Source organism: Cydia amplana, chromosome 17, assembly GCF_948474715.1.
Source record: "Cydia amplana chromosome 17, ilCydAmpl1.1, whole genome shotgun sequence".
Classification (NCBI taxonomy): domain Eukaryota; kingdom Metazoa; phylum Arthropoda; class Insecta; order Lepidoptera; family Tortricidae; genus Cydia; species Cydia amplana.
The window spans coordinates 6259860-6286558 of NC_086085.1; the positions used below are offsets into that span (position 1 = coordinate 6259860).

A 26699-nucleotide genomic window follows, 5' to 3' on the forward strand; every position below is an offset into this window, starting at 1 on the left:
ATGTCCTTAAGACTACAAAATTTTCCTGGTAAGTCACATGTAGGTATATTATTGTTACGTCATTTCGGATTCCGATATACTACAATGCTTTTCCGTAGTTTTCATTATGAGTGACCTTCAAATTTAAGGATTTTGATAACCAACTTAAATCGGTGCTCTTATTACGTTGGTTTCAGCTTCCAAATAGGTTAATAAATTACAGATGTGAAGTCGAAAAATTATATTGAAAACCTCGTGGAGGTCGGTTCCAACCAGCTATGTACAGTATGTACCTCCCCCTACCCGCTCTGTGAAAATATAATGCTGTTGGTTTTACAATTACACGGAATCCGTTTGGTGTTTTATTGTCCCTAGTCCCTACCCTTTCCGACCCTGCATCCGCCAGTGATTTCTACAAAAATGAGACCTCTAATAAAATGTCAAACATTTCGCGTACGTAACGTGGATCTGGGTTCGAGGGGTTCTCGTGATTTGATAGCATCATATTTTAGGTGTTATGTCAATAAATTCTGCTATCGAGAAATCGCACTCAAGTTCTAGACAAGTTTAACATCGTCTAATGCTTCAAGAAGATTGGTTTCTGTCAGCATTTCTGTATCGGTCCAGAAGTCGTTCGATGTAAGACCTATATTGTTGTCTATGATCATGTCGACTTGTTGCGGGTAGTTAGGACTCGGTGTCATTTTATTGGTCAGATACGGATCGTTGCCGTGTATGACGCCAATGGGCGACAAAAGTCTGCCGGGGCTGTACATCTGCTTGAATTTACCGACAGGGGAGACCGATTGAGGTCGATACGGGCTGAGAACGCGCTCCCTTTGCGCGGGACTCATGGCTGGACTATAATTAGGAGTATTAGGGCTCGACGGGAGCGAATACATAGGGCTCCCTATATTAAGTGTAAGTGGAGACATAGGGTTAGTGACGTTACGTATCAGATTTGGAGTCGGTATCATGTTTGACTTTGGTATCAAGTTTGAAGTTGGTATCAGGTTTGAGGGTATCATGTTAGACTTCGGTATAAGATTAGAACTCGGTATGAGGTTTGAGTTGTGTATGGGTTTCGGGGGTTGTTTCTGCATGAGGTTCATGACCGGCACGGGGACGATGTTGTTGATCGGCATCTCCTGGTTGACCACCAACCTGTACTGGCCCGGCTTCACCTGCATTGGCTGCGGTACATCCTGGAATACACACAATAATATATATTAGTTTTGGATACTCGAGTAAGACATTTAGTCTGTGTCCGCGAGATGCTAAAACGTTAGTTAAGGTCGGGTGATATGGTTCCGTCGTCTTTCTAACATGGAGAAAGCCGGTAATCGAATTCTAAAACCCTGATCATTTTTTGACAGCTCCCGGACACGACTCAGAGAGACGTAGGTACCTACGTAGTACCTAAATATTTGGGATCGAGAAGCTATTTACAATGAAACATTCGCCGCCTTCATATTAAAGAAGCAATAATCTTAATTTTTATTACCACGTTGTTACATGTGGCCCTGTCATGTTTTTAAGAAAGGGTCAATAATTAATTAATAAAAAAAGTGACTAAAGTTTTTTTATGTTATCCAAATGATTAATTGTCGTATTGTAACAGAAGGCGCAGCAACAGAAATAACTAGACAAACGAAGTGAACAAATTCACAGTGCGTAGATCGTTTGGAGCATTACGTTCGTGTAGCTGATTCTGTTGCTGACTTTAGCAAGCCTTTATGCAAACCATACCTAATGAACCTGTGTGACGTGTGACTAATCTTGCGTACAGTAAATAGGTGCATGTTGCTAGGTAACAAGTAGGTATCGGGTATTGAGGCGGTATCAGCTTTTAACCTTGGTATTGAAAATATTCACTGTAGGTACTACCTATTTACATATTGCGACCAGTTCGTACCGTTTACCGCGATATACGAGTAACATAGAAATATTTACACGAGTATTCTTCGAGATATCTGTTAATAGTGTTAATACCGGGTGCGAATGACTATGCGGTTCTAAATGGAAAGGACAGTTTTACTCTCCGAGCACTAATTTTGATCCAGGAATTGTTATATTGTTCGTAGCGTAATTTCGACATTTTATAATGAAAATACCCCTAATTGATTTGTATTAGAAAAAAACATCAATAGTTTTTCAAACGCAAACGTTACGCAGCTAACTTTTTTCATATTAAAGAACACAAGAACACAAGAACAGATCCTTGCATTAAAAGTAGTATGGCTCCAACACTGTACAAGTCTAATATAGGTATGTGCTGGTATTTGTCCATTGACACAGATTCCATTGGTTACATATGTGTTTGTTTCTATTAAACTGACGCGGTCTAATAGAGTGTACTTAGAGAATATTACTGATTGTTCTAGAATGTAATGAGCTGTATGCTTCCTTGCTTGGATGTTTGATGTTGTTGAAATTTCGTAGGTACCTAATTATTTGTAGAAAAGTGATGCCGAAAAATACTCCTTAATAATTTTATTAATTTAGCCTTAGTAAAGCTTTATTAACATAGGAGACTAATAAAAAAATAAAAACCAGGGATCGGATACCGGTATTTTTTGTATCGGACGGAAACGGTATTTTTTCGTTCTTTGCTAATTACTTCATTTCTAATTGGGCAATCTAATAATACGAAGTCGTAACCTAAAAACACAACTGAGTCCTACATTTCGAGTATAAAATAATACGAAAAATATGGTTACTTCTAAGTTTTTGCAAAAAACCGGTTCCGATCCCTGATAAAAACAACGGGTTGCACTCAGGGAGTGCCGGCAGAAGTGAAAACTCAATGACTAGTGCAAAATGCACTATGTATAATTGAGGTTAACGCCCTCTAGCGTTATTTCGTCGCAACTCCTAAGCACACCACTGTTAGTACTCGAGTTATATTAATACGAGTTAGAGCGAAACTCACTAGATGGCATTTAAATCAATAAAGAAAAACTCAATGACAATACATGTAACAGGTCCGTATCTTACGGTCACGTGATCTCACGCGAGTTTAACATTTTTTCCCCACCTCAAAAAGTGCACAGCGCCGCTGCCCGCTAAAGAAGTTTTCACTTCAAAAAGAAACTTTCCAACCCTGTATGTCAAACAAAACATTACATATTATGTAACCTTGAAATCATATTATGTAATCCAATTCAAAAAGTAATTAAACTTAATAATTTCAATTACCTACCGCACGACTTTGTGTTTAAGCCAGTATTTTGTAACTATTTAACTAATACAATGAGTGTAGCTTCGCGAGTTCGCGTCACCGTAATAAAATTACGTCTAGGCCGGTAATAGATAACAGATAACTCTAGAATTGTTGTAGGCCATCACGACTGGGCTGGTATTTTCGTTATAAAATTTGCTGGACAGGTGTTAGCGCCAGTAAAGTTTACGACACTTGAAATTGAATTATTAATAACCTACATGAGCCAGAAATACGCGCTTTTCCTGTATTTTACGATGTAGGTACTTTAGATGACACCCCAGAAATGTATGTACATAGTAATTTTGTAGAGTGGTCACCACGATACAGGCTTAGCCTAGGCACACTGAGCTTACTGAGCTACTTATGTAATTTTATCTTCTTTCTTTTAATAAACGTTTTTTGTAAGTATCCTGATTTTCATAAAGCTCCATGTCTGTATCCAAATCGATATTATTCCTTAATCAATCACTAAATCCAAAATCTACTAAAATATATAGGATACTACTACCCCAAATGCAAGAAAACGGAAGTTTTTAATTGTTTGTCGTGAAAACCTCCGTGTAACTGCTTTTTTTATTGAGACGTGTCGGATTAAGGAAGTCATTTAGAATTCCCGTTTTTTATATACGATTCGAGGGCATTTGTTAAAAACGATTAAAATCTAACCTAACGTCTATAAATAGTTTATGACTAGGTAAGATTTTTATTAGAATTAGAATGAAATCTAACAAAATTGTAACATGCAAGGACGTAAAAAACTGGGTAAAATATATGATGTCTATGAAGGTTACTAAGTGAACAAGTCTCGTAAAACCAGGCGTGTCTCACTCCGCGATTTCGTCGCTTTGCTACAGGTACATCCGTTCGGCCCCAATTTTGGGGAAAGCCATAAGCCGCGCGTGGCGCTGTCGCCACCTAGCGGCCATATCTGTGCTGATCGTAACAGACGCGTTTTGTTAGAGAGTGAGTCTTCTGTACTTAGTACTATTATTTATTCTGTGGTAAAACCTATAAGTAAGTCTTTAATTAATCAGATCTACTGAATACCCACACGCAGCGCCTTGCCAACGTAATATCAAAACAGAAGCAGCACATACTTAAGGCTCCATTTTGGTAGCTCTGCTTTTACTACGATCGATGTTGTTTTTGTTTGTTGGTATCAAAATAAAACTAGTGCGTATTGTTGTGCGGTATTTGGGATAATTGCGGGTAGGTATCTGAATGGTATAAGGAATATTTTTCAACCCTTGGCATATACTAACTCCACTACACCGCGTGTCTTCACGAGTTTTACCTTGTGAAGTTGTGACCAACCCCCAAATCAAGAAACAAAAGGGTGAAAAGATAAGAAAAGATAAAAAAACCTAATCTTGTAAACTGTAGTAAAACCCCAAGGGTCGTTCATTCTGTCCTAATATTTTACGAGCAAATACTTATAAAATGCTTCAAACAAAAGCATAGGTATACCCTCCAGTCGCTGTAATTAAAAAAACAATAAGTAAAATATATTTTCAAATGTTAGGTATCAAAGGAACACAGAGCCTTAAGGTTTATATATACCTAAAGTATAGCTGGTCAACCAAATCTTGTCAGTAAAAAGCGGCCAAGTGCGAGTCGGACTCGCCCATGAAGGGTTCCGTATTTAGGCGATTTATGACGTATTAAAAAAAACCACTTACTAGATCTCGTTCAAACCAATTTTCGGTGGAAGTTTACAATATGGTAATGTACATCGTATATTTTTTTTAGTTTTATCATTCTCTTATTTTAGAAGTTACGGGGGGGGGGACACACATTTTACCACTTTGGAAGTGTCTCTCGCGCAAACTATTCAGTTTAGAAAAAAATGATATTAGAAACCTCAATATCATTTTTGAAGACCTATCCATAGATAGATACCCCACACGTATGGGTTTGATGAAAAAAAAATTTTTGAGTTTTAGTTCGAAGTATGGGGAACCCCAAAAATTTATTGTTTTTTTTCTATTTTTGTCTGAAAATCTTAATGCGGTTCACAGAATACATCTACTTACCAAGTTTCAACAGTATAGTTCTTATAGTTTCGGAAAAAAGTGGCTGTGACATACGGACGGACAGACAGACGGACAGACAGACAGACAGACATGACGAATCTATAAGGGTTCCGTTTTTTGCCATTTGGCTACGAAACCCTAAAAAAGGCGCGAAATTCAAATTTTTTATGGGACGATATCCCTTCGCGCCTACATTTTTCAAATTTGCCGCCTTTTTCTACTGTCAAGATCTGGTTGACCAAGTATAGTAATAGATTTAAGTACGCCAGCATAGTTAAGCGGGGCTTTCGTTTTAGGCTTTACGATCACTCCCCAGGGATCGTACTCAGATTGCGGCCCTTATCGGGGAATGCTTTATCCTAATTTAAAAGATAATATTAACCGCAGGACCATCTTTAATTAAAACACATCTATGTTTTCGTTAGAAAAATATTTCAGGCGAAGCCATTGACAAAATCGGGCTAACTAAATTCGGTAGCCACTTTACTTTGAGACCGGTCAGTTTTCGACACATTTCTGATTTCAATCGATGTCTTGGATTAGGGATTTAGACGTCAGTTGCGAAGTTGGCTTAACTTTTGACAGTGGTATTAGTTTGTCACTATATATGTATAAAAGAAAATAGTAATATTAGCTATCTATCAATAACTTGTGAGATAACTTTTATGTTAGCGCTATCTGCACAAAAGACACTCAATGGTAACATTTTGCGTCGTGTATAAAGAGTCGTTATGAGAAGGACAGAAGGGCAGCCAGAATTTCAAGCGTCAATGCCCTTTTTACTACAATTGCTATCTACCAAGCCCATAACCCTCCGAGGGTCGGATGAAAGGATTGTTTCTTCTAAGACTTCCCGCAAAATTACAAACCAAGAAATCAAAAAGTTTATTACGCAATAAGCCTTCGCAGATTTTCGGGGGTTTTAATTTACAGTCTAGAGATTATGTAACGTTTATTATGTGCAAAAGATGAGATAATAAACTTATTAGCGGAGGATTTCGTAACTTAGTATACTTGGTCTGACAGCTGGTCTTCTAGTGATGAAAAAACTTTTCGTACAGATTACCCTGGAGAGAATGGACGTGCCAGCGTTAACTAGGTAAAAACAACTTGTGTTCTGTTACTGTGACTTCGCGTAACTTGATATGAAAAATGTTTCGATACACCACAAATCACAATGTAATGTTTCGGTACCTATTTATATAAAACAGGGATCGGAACCGGTTTTTTGCAAAAACATCGAAATAACCATATTTTTCGAATTGTTTTATACTCGAAATGTAGGACTCAGTTGTGTGTTTAGGTAACGACTTCGTATTATTAGATTGCCCAATTAGAAATGAAGTAATTAGCAAAGAACGAAAAAATACCGTTTCCGTTCCCATACAAAAAATACCGGTATCCGATCCCTGATATAAAAGACTATATGTATAGACTAATTTACTTTTTTTCTCGAACAGGGATGACTAGCGATTGACTCGATATATTTTTTTTTACTTTAGAAATTATCATCTTTGCTAAAGTAATGCAAGTCAGTCAAATAAGTTTATAATTTTCGCGGATACGTCACCCAAAAATACAAATATACCGAAATTTCCCAGGAAAAATAGATTCACGCATAGGTTGTTAATTTTCTACGATGACTCTTTTGCAACTAAAACAGTGGCTATATGTATTTCCATAATTGCTATAAATATAATGGTGTTCCCATCACGAAAGCAGAGGACCCACCGCGAACTACGTTCGACGTGTTACCTTTCTGTCACACTTGTAAATTCGTACGTAAGTGTGACAGGGTGGCTACACGTCGAAAGTGGTTCGCGGTAGGCCCTCAGATCCGTTGAGGGCCTCTCGTTGTTGGTGATTTCCTGATTCATAATTCAACAGTTCTGTGAAAACGTCTATTGTGTTGCTAAGAAAAATTTAACTTCATGAATTCGTTATTTCTGGGTTAACAGAATATAGCGTGAGATGAGACTACCGAGTAAACGTTCTTAGTAACGTTTATATTTATGATTTACATGATTACTAACACGCCATAATAATTAACAATTATTTCATTATTCTTACGTACGTATGACTGCGATAAAATTTATCTAGTTACTTATAGCATGAAAGCCAAGCCATTTAAAAGCAGTTTGTGCAAAAATATTTTATTTTAGAAATATAAGTGTTTATAACTTAATTTATACTCTTATACCACTCTTATACTATACCTATTATTTTAAACAATGCATAATGCCACCAATTAAAGATGGCTTGTCACGAGATGTCAATATTTTCATAGACATTTGTCGCTTGCGCGTATTTTGATGTGTGCCTACCCGTAATTATGTAACATTTGTAAAGCACATTTACGACACGGTTGTAACCACGGTTTTCAATCAAATATTAACTAGTAATATTAAAAACATAACTACATACTAGTTAATAAGCACTAGTTGTTATAATGTTTTATGATAAGATTCTATATAAGTTTTTTGTTCTAAAACGGTTTCAAATTCATACATACTCTTAGTTAGTCAATAAAACGTATTTATTTAATTTACTCTACTCTTTTCAGTGAATACTCTCAATACCTTGGTATAAAATCCAATACAGTGGGAAGTCAGGATAGGACAGTGGAGGTAATAAAAATCAACATGCACCTTTTACAAGTATTACTCTTGATTTATTTTTCAATATATATATATGGCAATTCTTTCAGTTGCTCTAGGCAAATATTTTATTAATCGAGAAAAATATATTATTCTTCTAAAACATCGTCCAGTTAGACCATACAGTTATTATATAACAACGATGATTTGTTCTATATCTACACAAATACGTCTTAAAAATTTGATAAGTTAATGACAATGCGAAGCGCTACATTCCGAGTATGTTCTATATTCTAGCTATGTGCTAGTGTCACACAAATCGCCCCATATAAAATACCAATGTATGACCCCATATATTCTAGTAGTGAATAAAAAAGAACTAACAACGCTTTAGATCCAAAAAAACTAAATACATATTCTCGAGAATACTATACGTCCAAAATCTATACTACTTTTGTAACCTTTGTATATTAACCAAAATTCCATACTATGTAATATTAGTAATATTGAAAACTGTTCTAAATTGTACTTTGTATCATTTGGCAGTGGAAATAGTCTTCATATCATACAACCAACTAGTGTTCAAAACTGCCTAAAACTAATCAATCTAACGAAGACTTTAAATATAAAAAACGCGAAACGAAATAATCGAAAAAAGTCTACGATTCGACTCTGTCGAAATACCTCGATGTAAAAAATACCTACAATAAGGTAACGATAACTTAGTTTAACTTACAATAAAAAATAAATAGCGTTACTTTTGATAGTAAATCTAGAATTAGTATTGACTCGGCTCGTACTACAAACATAAGACTGAGTGCGCGGCAGATAGCCGGTTGGCGCGCTCGCCCTCCGGTAACTACACTAGGAACCAACAAACAGTTAATCACATAACCACCAAGATATGCGCACGTTAACTTAAGCACTAAACGACTAAAACGAAATTGCTTTCAAACTTACACCATTATATACATATCACCTAAAACTGAGTCTGTTTAACGCCCGCGGGCGAAAGCACATTATTGCAAGTCTGTGGAAGATTACTACACCCAGCTACATTGCCGTCGGCCCGGTGCTTAAAACATCTCAATTGCCATCGCAGACTTTAATCTGGCCGAGGGAGCACATTTTATAGCTTCATACGGATAATTAATAGATATGGAAAGTTCACGTGACCTTCAATTAATCGTGTGCAGGGTTATTAACTACGTCTACGAAATTCGTTAGAAAATTCGGCCAGATAAGTCTCGTGGCAATAGACCCGGGTAGACTTGGACTTTGGAGGCAACTATCAAGTGAACACTGGACGCGCATTATCACAGTTTATAGTTTTTTGGGAACGGGCCTCAAGCCTTAAGTTTTTGGCGGGGCCGGCACTGCACCATGCAGATGTACCCGGCGTCCACATCGCAGCCGCTCACCAGGAGGTTCATGAGGACGCTCGAGGACGGCGTGCTCCGTACTTCTAAAGCCGGGGACGGGCTACGCTTGACACGTTTGGCCCGGGGCTCCTCTTCCTGATTCAACACGCGTTTAGCGCCTGTCTCCCATGACGACACGCTTCTGCTTGGTATTAGACCTTTGAAAAAAAAAACCATTCAAAAGAAGTTCTTTCAAATTTGTAAACCAAATATATTTTTAACTGCAAAGTAAAGTACCTTGATCTGAGTATATGCTTGTAATGAGATCCTGTGGCGGAGGGCCTGTGGGCGGTGCGGCCAATAGGCGCTGTAGCGCCGGGGCCGGCGAAGCGCTCTGTTGCGTCTGTGTGGTTGTCGGCTGTGGTCTAGCCATGCTGACGTTATCTGGGAACGCCGCCCACATGACCGCCGGCTCCAATACAGGCAACTCATCGGTGAGGGGGATGAACGGCGAGTGTCCATCGTCTATGTCGTTGTCCGACCTTACGCTATCTAACGCATCCAGGGAAAGTTCTGTCAGAATTGACGACTGTTCACATGACGAGTCACTCTCCTGAAACAAGTAGCACATTAGACACAATTCCGCTGAAATTTCCGCTGTAATTATGAGGAAAAATTTACTAGTGATATATTACCTGAGGCTCAGGTGAGGACAGTAATAAAGAATCGGCAGTTAAGGAATCCACAGGGGAACCATTAGCAAGGTCGTCGCCTAAGAGGCTGCAGTAATTGTCGCCAAGAATGAAGTCATCGAACATGTCAAACGGACTGTTCTCCAGTGGGATGCAAGTGTCACCGGCCGTAGGCGCCAGATAAGTAAGATCCTCCTCATCAGGCTCGTCTTTAAGCACTGCAAAGCAAATATAAATGGTCAAAAATCACCAACCAGCTACTTGAAAAATATGTACAATTAGTGAATCTAGAGCAAAACTTTGAAGCTTTAGAATCAGTAACTCACTTGTCTGTCCCTTGGATTGTGCTAGCGAGAGATAACCCTTGTTCATGTCTTTCTCTCTTGGTGCAAAGATTTCTTCTGTAGCAGGCACCACAGCTACTATGGCTCCGTTCGCTGGAGGCTCAAATGCGGCAGGCGGTACGGACAGAGGCTTCAAGTCCGCATGTTGGAGTTGGTGTGCGGAGAACACCTCATCTTTGCACTCGATAGCGCTGTGGACAATACAAAATGCAAATTACCGCCCTAGAGGCAGATCCTACCTAAAACATACGTGGCTTCGTGTTCAAGTGCAGCACCGATGATAATTTTAAAATCACGGACTTTAGAGAAACGCAATCATTTTCTGTGATAATTAGTTGTCTATACACGCAGCGCGATGTCTTGGAGGTGCGAAGAGAATATGTTTATCAATAAGAACTAAGTCCACACACTAAGGATGACAAGTCATAATAGTATGGAAACTTTACAATAGTCAAGGTTACGAGAGAAATGAGCTAACTAGTACCTCAACAAAAACAAAAGTTAGATGAGTCTAGGTAGCAATAGAATAACAATTAAATTAGTCATCAGATGGCTTCAATGCATTTAATAAATAATTTATTGTACCGCGCTGTATTTTTATTGAATATAAAGTGCACTAAGTGCATACGTTTAGTTATAAACAAGGAAGTTGTAGTAAAACATATTAACAGTATTACACGTAACACTGTTATCTTCATCACGAGTGGAACCAGGTGATAATGATGCTAATAAGAGTATAATAAACAGCTTGCTCTATATATAAAAGGATACACATGGATTATATCTCAACTCAAGTAAAAGTCCATACTTTAGAAACGTATTTAGATGGTTGTAAAATATATAAAATTCAAAATATACTTACAAAATACACTAATTTTACTTTAGATAAATGAGTTTAGTTTCGAATTAATAAACTCAAAAAGAATTCCGTAGAAGTCGATTAACTCGCGGGGATTAAAGTTATTAAGACGTGAATTTACTCAAGTATTCCAAACAATTTAACTTTTAGAATTGTTTGAACGCGTGCGCACAGTGTGAGAGCCTGCGCTAATTTGAACTGAGACCAACCAGCCCGATAATGTGATAACAGATAATACTGCAGTAAGGATTAATTAATTACTTTTCGACCAGTAACGCTGATGACCCGCGAATGGCCTTTTGATATTTGCGTCAATAGATACTCTGCTAGCACTGTAATCTGTACCAATACGCAAAGCGTTAATAATCGAGACCATTAATATGATAAATTGTATGTTGTTGACTATAATCTGCTGTTTTCATTGACCTTAGATGCAGTGTGATCTTCCGTGGAAAGCTACTTTAAATATCTAATACATTTCAGTTTTAATTTTTAACTGAAAACAAGAGAGCTTCATTTAGAATCAGATTGAAAAATAATATTAATTTATCTGATAATGATACACAAACTGATATGAACCTTAGCTAGCTATAACAAAAACATATTATAATCATTACGAATGTTCACATCAGCTGAATCGCAAACACAACCGACTTAATTTGTAATAGCATAATACCGTTCCAAACCATCGACTCATCGTAGGCTAGACGTAAAGCCATTCGGGGGAGTGTTTTATTTATTTTGGTTAGTGCATTTATGTGCTACTTTTGAAGAGATTTGAGAAGGATAACAGTATATGTGTGAATCGGGGTGGAGAGAGACGAGGGTATGGTTGTAAGTTCGGCCTTGGTAGCGACCTTGTAGCAGCCACCCTCGGGCAGGCTCTCTCCTCCACTCGGGCCATTCACCAGGAGTGTAGTGAAAGTGTATGCGCGCGCAACGCTATACGCGTGTAGGCCCGTATCGATTGCCAGTTTAAGAAATTCCTATCCAGCTATCTAGACAGGCCTACCCGAAATGCATAATAAAAATAGAACGCAGAATGGAATTTGGCAGACGCGGAGTTAAACAAAAGTAGAGAAGAACGTAAGAATAATAATGTCCGAGGGTAAATATAATAGGTTGTTGAAAGTGTTAGCGCAAAAATACGGGTATGTAAGCACTAGGGTTGCCGTTCCGCTGACCTTGGCCGTGATACGCTGTGTTCAATTCGGGGGGCAACGCAATTCAACATTTACATCTGCCAAAACGAGGACGTGACATCAGAAGATTTAAACTAACTAGTCCGGCGAGATTCGTAGACAATTTATTAAGTAGAATAAGATTACGTTATTTTCATATACCGAGATTAACGAGACCACTTTTATAGCTCCGTTTATTTATTTACTGTAAAACATATACCTACTACTAGTGAGAATTTTAATAGTTGTTTATGCTAGATGCTATAAATTAAAACAAAGGTATTTGATTACATATACTTATATTGAGCTAAGGAATACCCAAGTTATTTTTTTTTTCCAGTTTATTTAGGAACACTATAAGAAATACTAAGCAAAAAATAGTTTTAAGGCGGATATTTAATTTGACAATATGGGATACGATTAGAACATGGGTTGTAATAATTTCCTTTATGGCGGCACTCGTGTTCGTTATATTGCCGGCCCAGACATATTGTTGTCTAACTAACATGATAAAGCGATTTTGGAAAGTATTTGAAGGTCGATGCAGATTAGATAATGCCGCGATAAAAAAAATCGTGTTGATAAAAATAACGCAATCTGCAACAATGCAAATAGAATGATATAACGTATAGCCGGATGAATTTCATTAAAGATTGAAATGAAACCGTAGGCGGATAAATATTTAAGCTAAACTGAAAACGTGCGTCACCGGTTGTGGTATTGGCATTATGCACATTCGTTATAAAAGAGAACGAATAACAAACAGCTCATTGTATAAACAACAAACCTATCGATAATAGATTGATACATGATAAGGCTTCTTAAAAAGTTTCCAGCGGAACGAATTGAAATTGGTTCTATGGTTTTCTGGTGAAGAGATCAATGGGAGGATTTGATTTATTGATGAGTATGATCACGATTTATAGAACGAAGCGCATCAGTCTGTCAATAGCGAGCCGGTTGCGCGGGAGTCAAGGCCGCGGTGCGGTTATGTAACCGGCGGGCTGGGGGACGAGGGGCGCTAATTTTAGCGGCTTCTTGCAAACAACACGCGTCAGCGGCGCATACGCTAATGTTCTTCGAAGATGCCCTGACCGCTCTAAAGGACTCCCCACAATATTTTTGAATCGAATTAAAATTTTGCCACTGAGTCGGATTCACGCGGAGCATTGCAACGACGAAGAATTTTTGCGACAAGTGGACAACCGCGATATATTTGTGTCGGATAAAATAGTTTAAGCATGATTTTAGTTTAAACATAAACAACACACAACACACTGAAAAGTTACATAATCCGTGTTTTCAATGACCACGATCTATTCTCTTATCTCTCCGGTGTTTATTACGTTAACAAAGTAGCAAATTTTAAGTTTTAATCACGTTTCCGCATGGGTTGGTATGTTATTGCAATTATTCTGCACTTGAAACGAAACACGCACTGTATCCACTTCACTGTCACTGCTTACCATGTTGGTTAGACGCTGACCTTGTTGTTAAACAATATTATCAGTAGCGATTTTCACGTGTTTAGTGTCGGAACAGCTGATCGCGAGAGTTTGGTCGGCAGTAAACTAACGTGTACGGTTCAGGCGAGGTCTGTGGCGCGAATGGGCAGGCGACGGCGCACTGCCGCTCTTGTTTGCCGTGTTCGTTATCCATTGAAACGGTGTGCGTACCTATTGCGATGACATAAGGCTGATAATCAACTGTTTGGAGTGCTGCATTGTGGTGGCCGCTCGTGTGATCCTACTATCATTACGTCGCGATTACTGACTGACGATAAATTTTGAAGATTGCCGTACATTCGACGGCCACGCGAGGAGATAACCGGTCCGCGCACTGGTGGTGTGATCGTGGTCGGAACCAAGCGGTATCATTTGCTATCGAGTGATACTCACACCAGGGGTTTACTGTTTATCTCTTTTACTACGATCTGTCAATTGCTAATTGACTCATAAAAATGTTGAGATTGAAACTTTTGAAACGCCGTCACATACCTACCCAGGTTACTATCTTCTCTAATAAAACTACAAGTGGCGCATTGTTCTAATAACTATTGTAATATTCCGCAATATAATAGACAAATATATATGTACCTACATAGAAATTGTTACTTAAGGAAACCGGAGCATTTCCTTGCATGTTATTCTTAGAGCGATCCGTGCACCAGCAAAATAAGAATTGTTTCAGCTGTCTTATACTCGTAGGATACTGGATACCTAAATTTAAATAAGGATCGCGACGAAAGGAGTTATTTTAGTGACAGCATCTCCTCGAGGAGTCGTTGAACTGAGCTCAGAAATGGAACAAATATGCAGCTAACTTTAGTCTAAATTGGTATCACGGTTCTGTAATCTAACTTTCAAGTTTCAACATAATTCTATCTATCATTCGCGAAGTAAACAGCTGAAGTGAACAAACACATATATTGTCATAATTAAGATGCCTATTTACGTATAATTACGGTCTCAAGGCCATTGAACTGAATGTAAATCACGCATAGCATAACTAGGTATGCCTTCATTAAATTAATAAATTAAATAGGGATATTTCACAAAGAAAAAATGTCCGCCCATTTGGCAAGGGCCGACGATTTCCGGTAAGTACAATAAAAAGCGGCCAAGTGCGAGTCGGACTCGCCCATGAAGGGTTCCGTATTTAGGCGATTTATGACGTATAAAAAAAAACTACTTACTAGATCTCGTTCAAACCAATTTTCGGTGGAAGTTTACATGGTAATGTACATCATATATTTTTTTTAGTTTTATCATTCTCTTATTTTAGAAGTTACAGGGGGGGGGACACACATTTTACCACTTTGGAAGTGTCTCTCGCGCAAACTATTCAGTTTAGAAAAAAATGATATTAGAAACCTCAATATCATTTTTGAAGACCTATCCATAGATACCCCACACGTATGGGTTTGATGAAAAAAAAATTTTTGAGTTTCAGTTCGAAGTATGGGGAACCCCAAAAATTTATTGTTTTTTTTCTATTTTTGTGTGAAAATCTTAATGCGGTTCACAGAATACATCTACTTACCAAGTTTCAACAGTATAGTTCTTATAGTTTCGGAGAAAAGTGGCTGTGACATACGGACGGACAGACGGACAGACGGACAGACAGACAGACATGACGAATCTATAAGGGTTCCGTTTTTTGCCATTTGGCTACGGAACCCTAAAAATGATAAAATTTAGAGATCTGTGTTCATAATAATTCTGAGCGACTTTAAAAACAACGCAATTGTAATACGTAATAAAACAATATTTGTAAATATTCAACATTTGCTCAGTAGGTTTTTTCTACCTATTTAGGGAAATGAAACATCATAACCGTGGGAATTATTAAAGATCAATATCGTTCCTAAAATATCGAATCAATATCCTAAAATGCTTCCAGTACACGGTCTTGTTTACTTTCGTTATTAGAGCATTTATGTAAACATGGTAGCTAGCGCAGCTATCGAATTCTCAACTAGGTTTTCGTGAAATTCATTATTCATTAGTATTGCGTTATTTGCTAACAAGATTGTTCATAATAATGATACATTAGCGCCTTCTGCTGCTATAATACATAGTATCTAAGTTGCCTAATAAATAATCCTTTTAATGGGATTACTTACACAGAGTTTAACCAGTAATTGCTAAGATTAGGTCCTTTCGGTCTACTAAAACTGGTGTAACGAACTTAATTTAGTGATGAAAAAAAGATCAGAATCAACTCCGCAAAGAGACGCATCTAAATTCAAATTGAATGTGTTTTTGGAATATAAGTAGTGTAATTTTTTGTTCTTTTTGAATGTGTAACTGAGACACTCTTTATCTACTGCAGCCGTTGGGGCATTAATATTAATTTAGAAATTCATATACTTTATGTAATTTACAATTTAATTCTGCACACTGAACCTTGATCTAAAAGCTTTCTACAATTCCTTGAGTCTAGGGGCACTAATATTAATTTAGAAATTCATATACTTTATGTAATTTACATTTAATTCAGCACACCGAACCCTTGTATGGTGCGAACGCAGTCGGCACCATAGTAGACACATTAACGAACAAAATACGGTCGTATATACATATAAAATTATTTTGAAAATTTTACATAAATCGTCAGACACTACATTGATATAATATTTGCTGTTATTATATGAATGTTAGCGATTCAGTTTAGCAATCCATCGCCGTCAGTAGCCGGTGGTGACACTCGATACGCGCGATGGAGCCGCGTTGTTCCACAATTTAGCCGCGTAACTAAAACCCCGCTCTAATGGACCGCTAGACAATCCACAGCTAACGTGACATGATTTTATAATGGACTCTATAAAAGTGTATCACAAAATTTTGAGATCTTCATTTGAAATTACCCACATCAATTGATCGAACTTTTAAATATGGTGAAATAGTACTTCAAGATTAGCGATATATAAAATGATCAATGCTGATTCACGTTACGAACGTAATAAATGAAAGAGAAAAGAGTAATTACAGCATAATCACACTTGATAATGGAACTGAGTACCTTGATTTAATAGATAATCTTTGTGATTGTTGAAAACACCAGGAATACTGTTAGCTATCCTCTTGAACAGAAGGAAGGTATGATGTAACTGAGGAAAAGCATTGGGACCATACAGGATCTGTCGGACCGGGTCAGAGCATGCGCGAGTTATTTCACAACTTTGCAATGATTCCGGACATACCATAATGATGAAATCGGAGATTTAATATGAAATTATTACACGATTTCAAAAGAAAAAGTAAACAAGTACATTGAAATCCAGAGAAGCTCAACTAATAGATCAGACACAATGTGCTAATCAGAGTATGTATCAATATATCAGTTTATGCGGGTAACGTCTATAATTATAAAGATAATAGGATACTGCTCGAGTGTGGAGTTATCCTCGCGCTACATATGACGGAGTATGTTTCAAATCGAATCACACCCGTTTCTATTAGCATAATTTTCTGTCTCAATGCAAAGATTGATATGCGTCAGTACCTACCTACGTCGGATTTGGTTTAACTAGCGAACATATATGGCCTGTCTGGCAAATGGAAGGATAAACAAACTGAACCAGGATTTTAGGATGCATTGTTAGGAGTTAGGTACCTACATTTTTAGTTCCATGATTTAAATATGAAGTTTGAGTTTTCAAGTTTTCAAAAGGGTTTTAGCGGATATATGAGACTGTACATGTAGCAAATTTAACATAGGTAGAACTTAAAGGCAGTTAAATTGATTTACTTACAAACATTCTCCAACATTAGTTTTACATTTTAACCCTTCCCGACTCTGCTAACGATCATACACAAAAGCATAGTCGAGTAAGAATTTCAAAAGTATTGCCTAACATTACTAAGCTTTTGGTCGGACACGTAGCTAGTCTACGTGAGTGTGTATGATTATTGTCGGAACTGCCCGCTTGTAAGTTTCGGGCATACGTGACATGTGAAACGTCTTGCCCGATATTGAATCAGTCCCTTACTAATAGTATTACTATTTTGGGTGTAATACATTCGAAGACACTAGAAATGTCATGAGGGAATGGGGTCGGGTGAAGTAGGGTAAAAGTGTAATTTCGATACAATGGCGGAAGTCCTTTGAGATGATATTAGCTGGTTCACAGATTGCAATCCTAAGTAAACCTTTCCACTGGTATTTACCTATCCTTGCTTTAGCTTAATCATTAATACCTATATTATATACCTAATAACACTGAGATATGTAGATAGGACGATGTTAATAGCAGTGTTGGCAAAAAATCTATTCGAATGGACGATTGACGATTGAGGATTGACCGATCAATTCGAATTGACGATTGACGAAACTAATTCTAAATCTACTGAATGAAGATTGACGATTACTAATCGTTAATTCGAATTGATCGGTCAATCCTCAATCCTCAATCATCAATTCGGATTGACGATTACTTTGTATGTAGATAGATAGATTTTTATTGGTACCTACCTACCTACCTAATGTCCTTTTTATTTAGGCCATTTTTCGAAACTGAACAAATGCGTTCAAAAGCGGTGTCTGAGTTTACCAAAGGTTCCGAAACATGTTTCCGACGGCAATATGAAGGATGTCCTTTTTGGAACATTTTCGGGACTTTCCTTGAAATTAACCGATATTGTTCAAAATCGATATCTTAGGTGCCCTAAGGTTTCGAAACTTGTTTCCGAGGGAAATATTGAGAGATGTCCTTTTTTGGGACATTTCTAGAAATTACCCGATTGCGTTTAAAATCGATATCTGAGGTGGTTACCTGAGAGGTTTCTAAACATCTTTTCAACTGCAATATTGAAAGGTGGTGGTGTTTTGGGACATTTTAGTGACATTCTTTGAAAGTGACTGCTTGCATTCAAAATCGATATCTGAGGTGCAAAACATGGTTTCAACGGCAATATTTAGATTCTACACTTTAGCCGCGTACTTACTTTACTACCTGCATTACGCCACCCTGCTGATAACAAGATGCGTTCTAAGAACGTACGAGTGCGAAAGAGATAGCATGATTCTAATCCTTTTATTGTTCTAGTGGTGTCCAGTTTGAGTCCAGTAGAGATAAGACATTCGGTCTTCAACCCTTGTCAATCGGTTAATTTCTAGAAACGTCCTAAAATGTCCCAAAAAAGGTCATTTCTCGGTATTGCCGTCAAAAACATATTTCGAAACCTTTGGGCACCTCAGATATCGATTTTGAACGCAATCGGTTAATTTTAAGAAATGTCCCATAAATATCCAAAAAAAAGGAAACTCCGTCTGTATTGCCGTCGGAAACATGTTACGGAAGTACCAACGATCAATGGTTAATCTAGATTGAGAATTGATTTAATCCGAATTGAGGATTGATGCGTTAATTCCAATTGATTCAATCGGATTGACGCGTCAATCAGAATTGAATCAATTCGAATGGATCAATTCGGATTGATCAATTTGGATTGACGCGTCAATTCGATTGATCAATCCGGATTGATTTAGTTCAGATTGATGCCAACACTGGTTAATAGTAATGTTAGTATATCTTGTAAGTATATGTAAATTTATATACCTATGTTTGTGTGTAATTTAATACATTTACATATTGTGTGAGCAGAAATGTCTACACATTGTAAATATATAATATAATGTAGAAAATCTCATAATATCGCATCTAAAATGGATCTAAATTAACTCCGACCATGCTCCGACTATCGACTATATATTATTCTCGCTTATCGTATTGAATTAAACATTATGATAATGATAATTAAAGAAAAGACAATAAAACTAATCAGTAACTACGTAGTTTTTTTTTTAATAACAACCGCGCCTATACTTAGATTACTAAAATAAAAATGCTAAAACTTACAAAAATGAGGTTGTTTACCGACATACTAATTATACAAATTGAATATATGCCAATTCCTCCTATTGTTGAATTCGGAGTCACGAGTTGTAATTGGCGGGCTCGCGGTGTCGGTGCAAGATGCAATTCGCGCTGCAAATGGTTATGCTATTATGGCCGGATGCAGACGGTCCGCGGTCGTTGACCTGGTAGCCCCACCCCCAATTTCAACGTTTGTGGCTACGTGACTCCACGGGCGTTTTACAACAGGTATTCTTTCTCCGTCATGCTTGCAGGGGCTTGCTAACGTCGAAGTTGTATTACCAAGATAATGATGTCAGAGTGACACAATATTTACAAGTCATCTCCATGAGGAAGTGTGTAAAAAACCTAAGTGCTTAAGTGCAGTATAAATTCAATAGACGTTTAGGTACCTATTTAGACGTATTTTTGTTTTATCGCTTCAAGGAAAAAACAAACTACAATATTGCATGAGGAAATAAGGTAATGCCATGCCAACAGACATATATTATTAAGAATGTATTATACATTATTAACAGACTTTCAAAGAACCTTTCTCAATTCGTCGGGATTGTTATTTTTTTGTAATGTTCTCGGTCTTCTGGAAGACAATTACATAGATACTTTTTTGCTAGAAAGAGTTGACTATTCATAATGTTATCAGGTCAGAATTTTTTGGTGAGATGCTGGAGAAAGCACGGGAATCCTTCAAATAAGTATTTATATGTACACCGTACATATCATTGGGATATTGGTTATAGTAACTCATGCATTTGCTCTTGAAAGCAAAAATTTTGCGAAGTGGACCTGATGGAAATCATAAAATAATGGCATTATAATTTGTTTTACGAAGACGGTTATTTGATAAACCCCATTACCTTTTCGAAATGTATTCTTAGAATAGAGCATGTAAATACAATGGATGTAAAATCTAAATAATTCTAAATCGAACTTGTCATCGTCGCCAAGCCAGTTATAAGACAAGAACAAGAAACCGGTACTGTAGTAGGTAGTTGGACAATGAGAGCACTTTCGAAACATACTTTAGAGACATGCAATGAATTCAGTAGTTGAAGAAAAGCAACATCAAATCCATCCGTTATTATTGGTTCAAAAGTAAATGAACAGAAATAAGTGATTTTAAAAATGCTATGAATGACTATATAATTTTTCAAGTTTAACATTGTTACACTGTAGAAGAGCAAATGAAAATGAAAAAGATTTCATTGATACTAGAATTGCTAACGGCATCTAACGTGCCGATGCAATTTATGGATATAATGCACGGAAAATTGTGGTAATAATGTGATAAAGTAAATGTGAGACGATAAAAGGCTGTACTGTATTTTAAATTATTTGATAACAAAAAAAACACATTACAAAACGCTGTCACGAAAAGAGTATCAATTAAACTAGCCCTGAAATTTATTTTGGCTGCTTAAAACGTGGCCTGAATTGTTGATTTAGGCTGCCTACTTAAAGGTGTCGGACAATCGATAGGAAAGACGTCGACGACCCCATATTGTACAGTAGCATTAGCAGATATTAATGTAGGAAATCGAAATGAAATCAAGTGGAAAGGCTAGTTCGTGCCAAGAATTAAATCATGGCTGCTTCTAATCTTTATTTCAGTCGGTTCTGTATTTAAAAGACGGTAAAAAACGACTTAAAACTGAAACTGGGAATGGAGGGAGACGGTCACAAAATAAATACCGATTGTTCACGGTTTTATTTAAAACTCATCTTGTAGGTCGTACTTATGCGCTTTGTGATGTGATATTATATTATTATAACTATTTAATACATTTTTCTAAATAATGTTAACAGTCGCTCATTAAATTAAATCAAGTTATAACTATACCTACTGTTTAACTAAAAGCAAATTTTAACTCCTACATTTTACTCTTTTTACATGAACAATACTATCTCAATATTTTTGCTTCTTCAGAAACTAATATCGTAAAGCTGCCGGCGATATCGCAAGCTTTTTTAACGCTAAGGCTCGTCTACAAAGGGTACCAGCATTGTGTAAGTTGATCGTTTAACAACAGGCAATCTTACGATAACGGCAGTCGTCTGGCGCAAATCTGCACGGTCTGGCCGAATACACAGACTAAGAACATTTGTATGAAAATAAAGGCGTACTGTGTTGTATGTGAATCATTATTGATTCATATTCGCCCACATGTGAAACATCACTTTAACTTTACCTGTTTCAGAATCAGAGTAGTATTTAATTGTTTTGCCGCCTGACGGTTTAACAATTCGGTTTTCCCGTAGGGAACTCTTACAACGGTGAATTTTATTAAATGAGCAACCTGATGAATTACTGCCTCGATGTCGTAATTAATATTCATGCCGACAAAATTACCTAATCTACGCAAAATGCTAACGGAATTTGAGTTATGTCAAAACGAAATAAACGTCAAATTTGTGTACCAAGTTCTTAATACTGGCGATGCATCAATGGAAGTTAAATATGTATACCCTGGCTACGAAACTGAAAAATAATAAAATAACACGATAAATTAATTCCGGTTTTGCCAAGGGATATTTTGATATGCAACTTCAAATGTTAATTTGAAAATCATAGTTGGACACGACATTGTTTCTCAATCTACGTATCAAATATAAGATAACATTACTATCAACCGCCGTAGTTTCACTCGTATGAACGCACACATACACACGTCTTAATAAACAAGCCGAAATATCCTTAATAAGCCACCAAGGTCCCTGGCGACGAGTACATCTACAATGGCCACAATTGAGAGGTCCCCAGCAGCATTGACGTCACAGCCATTGACCCTCTTCCCGGACCATTTGTGTGCCTATCACCGCGTCTCATAACACAAGATATGAACAAACAATAAGACAGCGCGTTTAGTGTTTTATTAGATCAACTATTTCAAGGATTCTTATTAAAAAACAAGTAGGTACATAATTGTCTCTGTAGTAAAAACATATAAGTACCTTGATACCGCATTTAATGATTTAATTTTCCGAAATATTTCAGATTTAGTTAGATAAAGGCGATTGGTTGGAATGTGACCGGTAATTTTTTTAAATTTTTCGAATATATAAATTTAATTGCATTTAATTAAGGCATTATTACTATTATTAGGAGCGTATAATTATTTCCATTCTTCATATCCACTAAGAGGAGTGACCAGCAGCGAGCAGCAGTAAGGGTTATAACGGTTCTTCGTTCTTCGCCATTGTAACAAATAGGTACATAGTTCTACTACCTAATAACCCTTTAGAGTTCCCTACAGAGCAAAACAGTCTGCTTATTAAGTGGTTTTAAGCTACAAGCTCGTGTAACGTGATTAAAAAAGCAGTTTTGTAAAGATTTTTAAATACAAATACGTGCCCTGCGGCGGAACGAGCTTGGAGAATATGCAAAACAAACAACAGAAGCGCTGAAGCTTCACAAAAGATAATGTTACGTTAAAATTGTAAAACAAAGGAATGAAGTACCACGTCAGTTACCTGCCTGCATAGTTTTCAGCGAACATCATCTAGAGAGCGGGGCAGGGACCTACGAAACAGGGCTTGTAGGTATTCCTACTGCATCACGTAACGTAACAGTTTTCCTTACACCGCTTCTTTTCTCATCTGACAATACATTATGAAAGAGCATACTTAGTGAATTGTTGAATTATAGAGAACACCACTGGTTAACTTAACTTAAGTCGTAAAGCAATGAGAATTACAATCCAGCGTGGGTGTTGCTCCCATTCAAGCTGAAACGAAAACTGCATCCTGGTACCGCTAGGGGAGGGGGTCGTCGACCGAGGGGGAGGCTAAGGTGCATTCGCCTGCAGTTGCATAACCCGACCGACGACCGAGCTCTATTTTATTCAGGTGCACGTGCTTTTAAAAAGGTTGCATGAGACAAGTAATCAAGAGGTATAAAATTTACTTTGTGCAATTCAATTTGAGTAGCGATAAAAGATGTGCCAGTGAAGGATCGTTGACATGCGGTTTAGATGCATTGCGGATTGTGGACCGTTATGGTTCACCGAGCAACGTAATATTCAATGCTTCTATTCAATAACAACATTTAAATTAAAGTTTATTGTCGTGCCTCGAAGTCGTTGCTCGTAGAACTGATGGCTGCACGAACTGTGAAGTTTGGATTAGCTGGTCATGCGGAAAAATCGGCGTGCAAAGCTCGAAATATACTTAGATCTGGCCAAGATCTCAAAGGCCTTTAGATGAGAAAAGAATATTGGTCGTGATAGAGATCCTTGAGGAGATCTTTTTTTTTTCGGATGACGTACGTCGACAATGTGCTACAGTTACAGTTGAAAGCACATCCGAGAATAAACCCGCTGAATCAATTATGAAACGGATTTGAATAGAGAGTCCAGACGAGTGACGACTGTATTACCTTAACCGACCGAGGTTATTATTCTAGACATTGTAATATACTGAAAGGAATATACCATTACCTCCATTTATTTATACTTGTAAGCAATTTACAAATGAAATTTGTTGTGGAAACAACACTTTTTAGGGTTCCGTAGCCAAATGGCAAAAAACGGAACCCTTATGGATTCGTCATGTCTGTCTGTCCGTCTGTCCGTCCGTATGTCACAGCCACTTTTTTCCGAAACTATAAGAACTATACTGTTGAAACTTGGGGGATACCCCAAGATATGATAGATATATGGATAGGTCTTCAAAAATGATATTGAGGTTTCTAATATCATTTTTTTCTAAACTGAATAGTTTGCGCGAGAGACACTTCCAAAGTGGTAAAATGTGTCCCCCCCCCCCTGTAACTTCTAAAATAAGAGAATGATAAAACTAAAAAAAATATATGATGTACATTACCATGTAAACTTCCACCGAAAATTGGTTTGAACGAGATCTAGTAAGTAGTTTTTTTTATACGTCATAAATCCCCTAAATACGGAACCCTTCATGGGCGAGTCCGACTCGCACTTGGCCGCCTTTTTATACTTATAAATTTTCCTGATTTGTAGAAGCCGGCGAAAAAAAGTAAAAAAACTCGACTGTAGTTAATAAAAAAGAAACACCTAGACATAAAAAGGAGGTTTATTTAGATCCGTGACCACAGGTAGGTATCGTATGATTAAAACTTCAAAGAAAAGAATTCTATAAATTACAGTACTTCGTGAAATATCAACTAGAAGTTTTGACCAAAGTTCTCTCCCGCACAGGGTTATCACCTAGGGCTTAAAATCGATCCAGCTTTAGTCTCTCAGTCTAATATTAGACCGCGCAGAAGGTGTGGCCCCAACATAACGTTAATTAGGTACGTGTTGTTGTTACATTGACCCAGATGGTAATGTGTGAAAATAAACGGCAGTGCACGTGAGACGACGCCAGGTGTTAGTCCTGATCTCATGCATTGTATGAGGTCAGGTTTTACTAGACAGGGGTGTCGTTGGATTGTTAATAATAATAGTCAATATTGTGTTGATCGTTTCAAAATACATACAAATTTTACTGAAAAATGTAAAGAAGTTTTTTATAGCGTTCTAAAGTATTAAAATACGAAATTCACTCTTATTACGCATTAGAGTTTATCTTGCTTGCATCCACAGTTACAACTTCGGTACCCAGGGTCGGAGAAAAACATAAACGGATAGTGTGGTATCACATCTCGAAATTCTATTGGATTAATACAAGTATACTAGAAACAAATAGTATTGTAGATTTTGTATTAAGGATGTTTATAGCTAATGATAATGTTTATCAAGAAGTTAATAAGCTTCACGCTTATCAAAATGTGAGGCGGTGCAAGGCAAAGGGAATCTAATCAAGTTAGACGCTTATATTTAGTTAAGAAATTGATAAGCTAATATTGTCGAAGAAAGAAGCGAATCAAGATAACTCATCATTGCCGAGAAGTAAAACATTGCGGATATTAATAACCCATTGCATGACTAGAAAAACGTCTGTTTGCCTCTTTACAGTTAAATAGGAAATATAAAGAGTAGATAATCAGTTCCCTGTTAATAATAACTTAATGGTCATGAAAGTAACAACAATAATTAATTAAATTTCTGCAAAAAAGGGAGTTTACAAGAGTTTTTACACTTTCATGACTTCTGACAATTTATTAAGTACCTATGGCAATAGTGTAAGACAATTAGGAAAGAAACGCCTGATGGTAAGCAATTACCGTCGCCCATGGACACATACAAAACCAGAGGGGTTGCAGTTGCATATGCGTTGCTGTCCTTTAATATAGGAGTACACTCTTTCCTTGAAGATTTGAAGGTAGTATCGGTCCGGAAATTCGCGGGTCAGTTCATTCCACATCATGTATTGTTATTTTCTTTTTATTAGCCTTTCCGCGGTGGATATATTAGTGTACATACTATGTATATGCCGATATGACTGAATTGACAGCCCTGTTATAAAATTGAGAAATACGCTTCTGTGTATCTACGTATGACCTCAGTCTACTATTGCACATGCATGGAAATGTCACACTAACATATTAGTTCATGACTTGATCAAGCTTAACCCTTCACTAGGTACGTTCGATATTATATGTACGTTTTATAACTTGTGTCAGAGGGTTAAGATTCAAAATGGTGTAAATATTGAATTCGCCCTTAGGTGCGTGCGTTACAACGCAAGGGCTCGGCGTCGTGATATAATCTGAATACTGATAACAGAATTTATGCGAGTAACGTGCCTTGTAAGACGTGTAAGTAATTTACATATGGGGTAATATTAATCCAAGTGAACGCATAGGTAATTGAAATCCTTTATAGGTAGTGTGTAGCTAGAAATGATGTCAAGGATTATTAATAGTATAAGAGTCCCGGTTCTCCAACGTTTCAACGAATTCTAAATGGAAGAAATGAGTTAAAAACATACTAGTACATTAAATGCAAAGTGTTGAATACACTGAAATAAAATTAAGGTATTGAGACATAATTGAAACATTTTTTTACATTCGTACGATTCAGTCACCAGCTGCTAAAACTGTGGAACAATGCAAATAATGCAATCTAAAGCAGTTTTGTTAATTTATTCAAGAACAGCCCAACAATCCTCGTAATTGCACGACCTCATTTAAA

At 37.1% G+C, this 26699-nt stretch overlaps 1 protein-coding gene across 1 annotated transcript in view; it reads right to left on the reverse strand.

The window, feature by feature from the left end:
- Window positions 1-357: 357 nt before the first annotated feature.
- The window catches only part of LOC134655750 (hypoxia-inducible factor 1-alpha-like), a 106587-nt gene continuing 80245 nt past the window's right edge, over window positions 358-26699 (reverse strand). Inside the window, exons 8-12 of the mRNA XM_063511215.1 lie at window positions 10212-10420; window positions 9889-10103; window positions 9491-9806; window positions 9254-9411; window positions 358-1184 (exon numbers count right to left, since the gene is read on the reverse strand). Of these exons, the coding sequence (XP_063367285.1) occupies window positions 537-1184; window positions 9254-9411; window positions 9491-9806; window positions 9889-10103; window positions 10212-10420 (1546 nt within the window). The 3' untranslated portion in view covers window positions 358-536. The remainder of the gene's footprint in view (window positions 1185-9253; window positions 9412-9490; window positions 9807-9888; window positions 10104-10211; window positions 10421-26699) is intronic.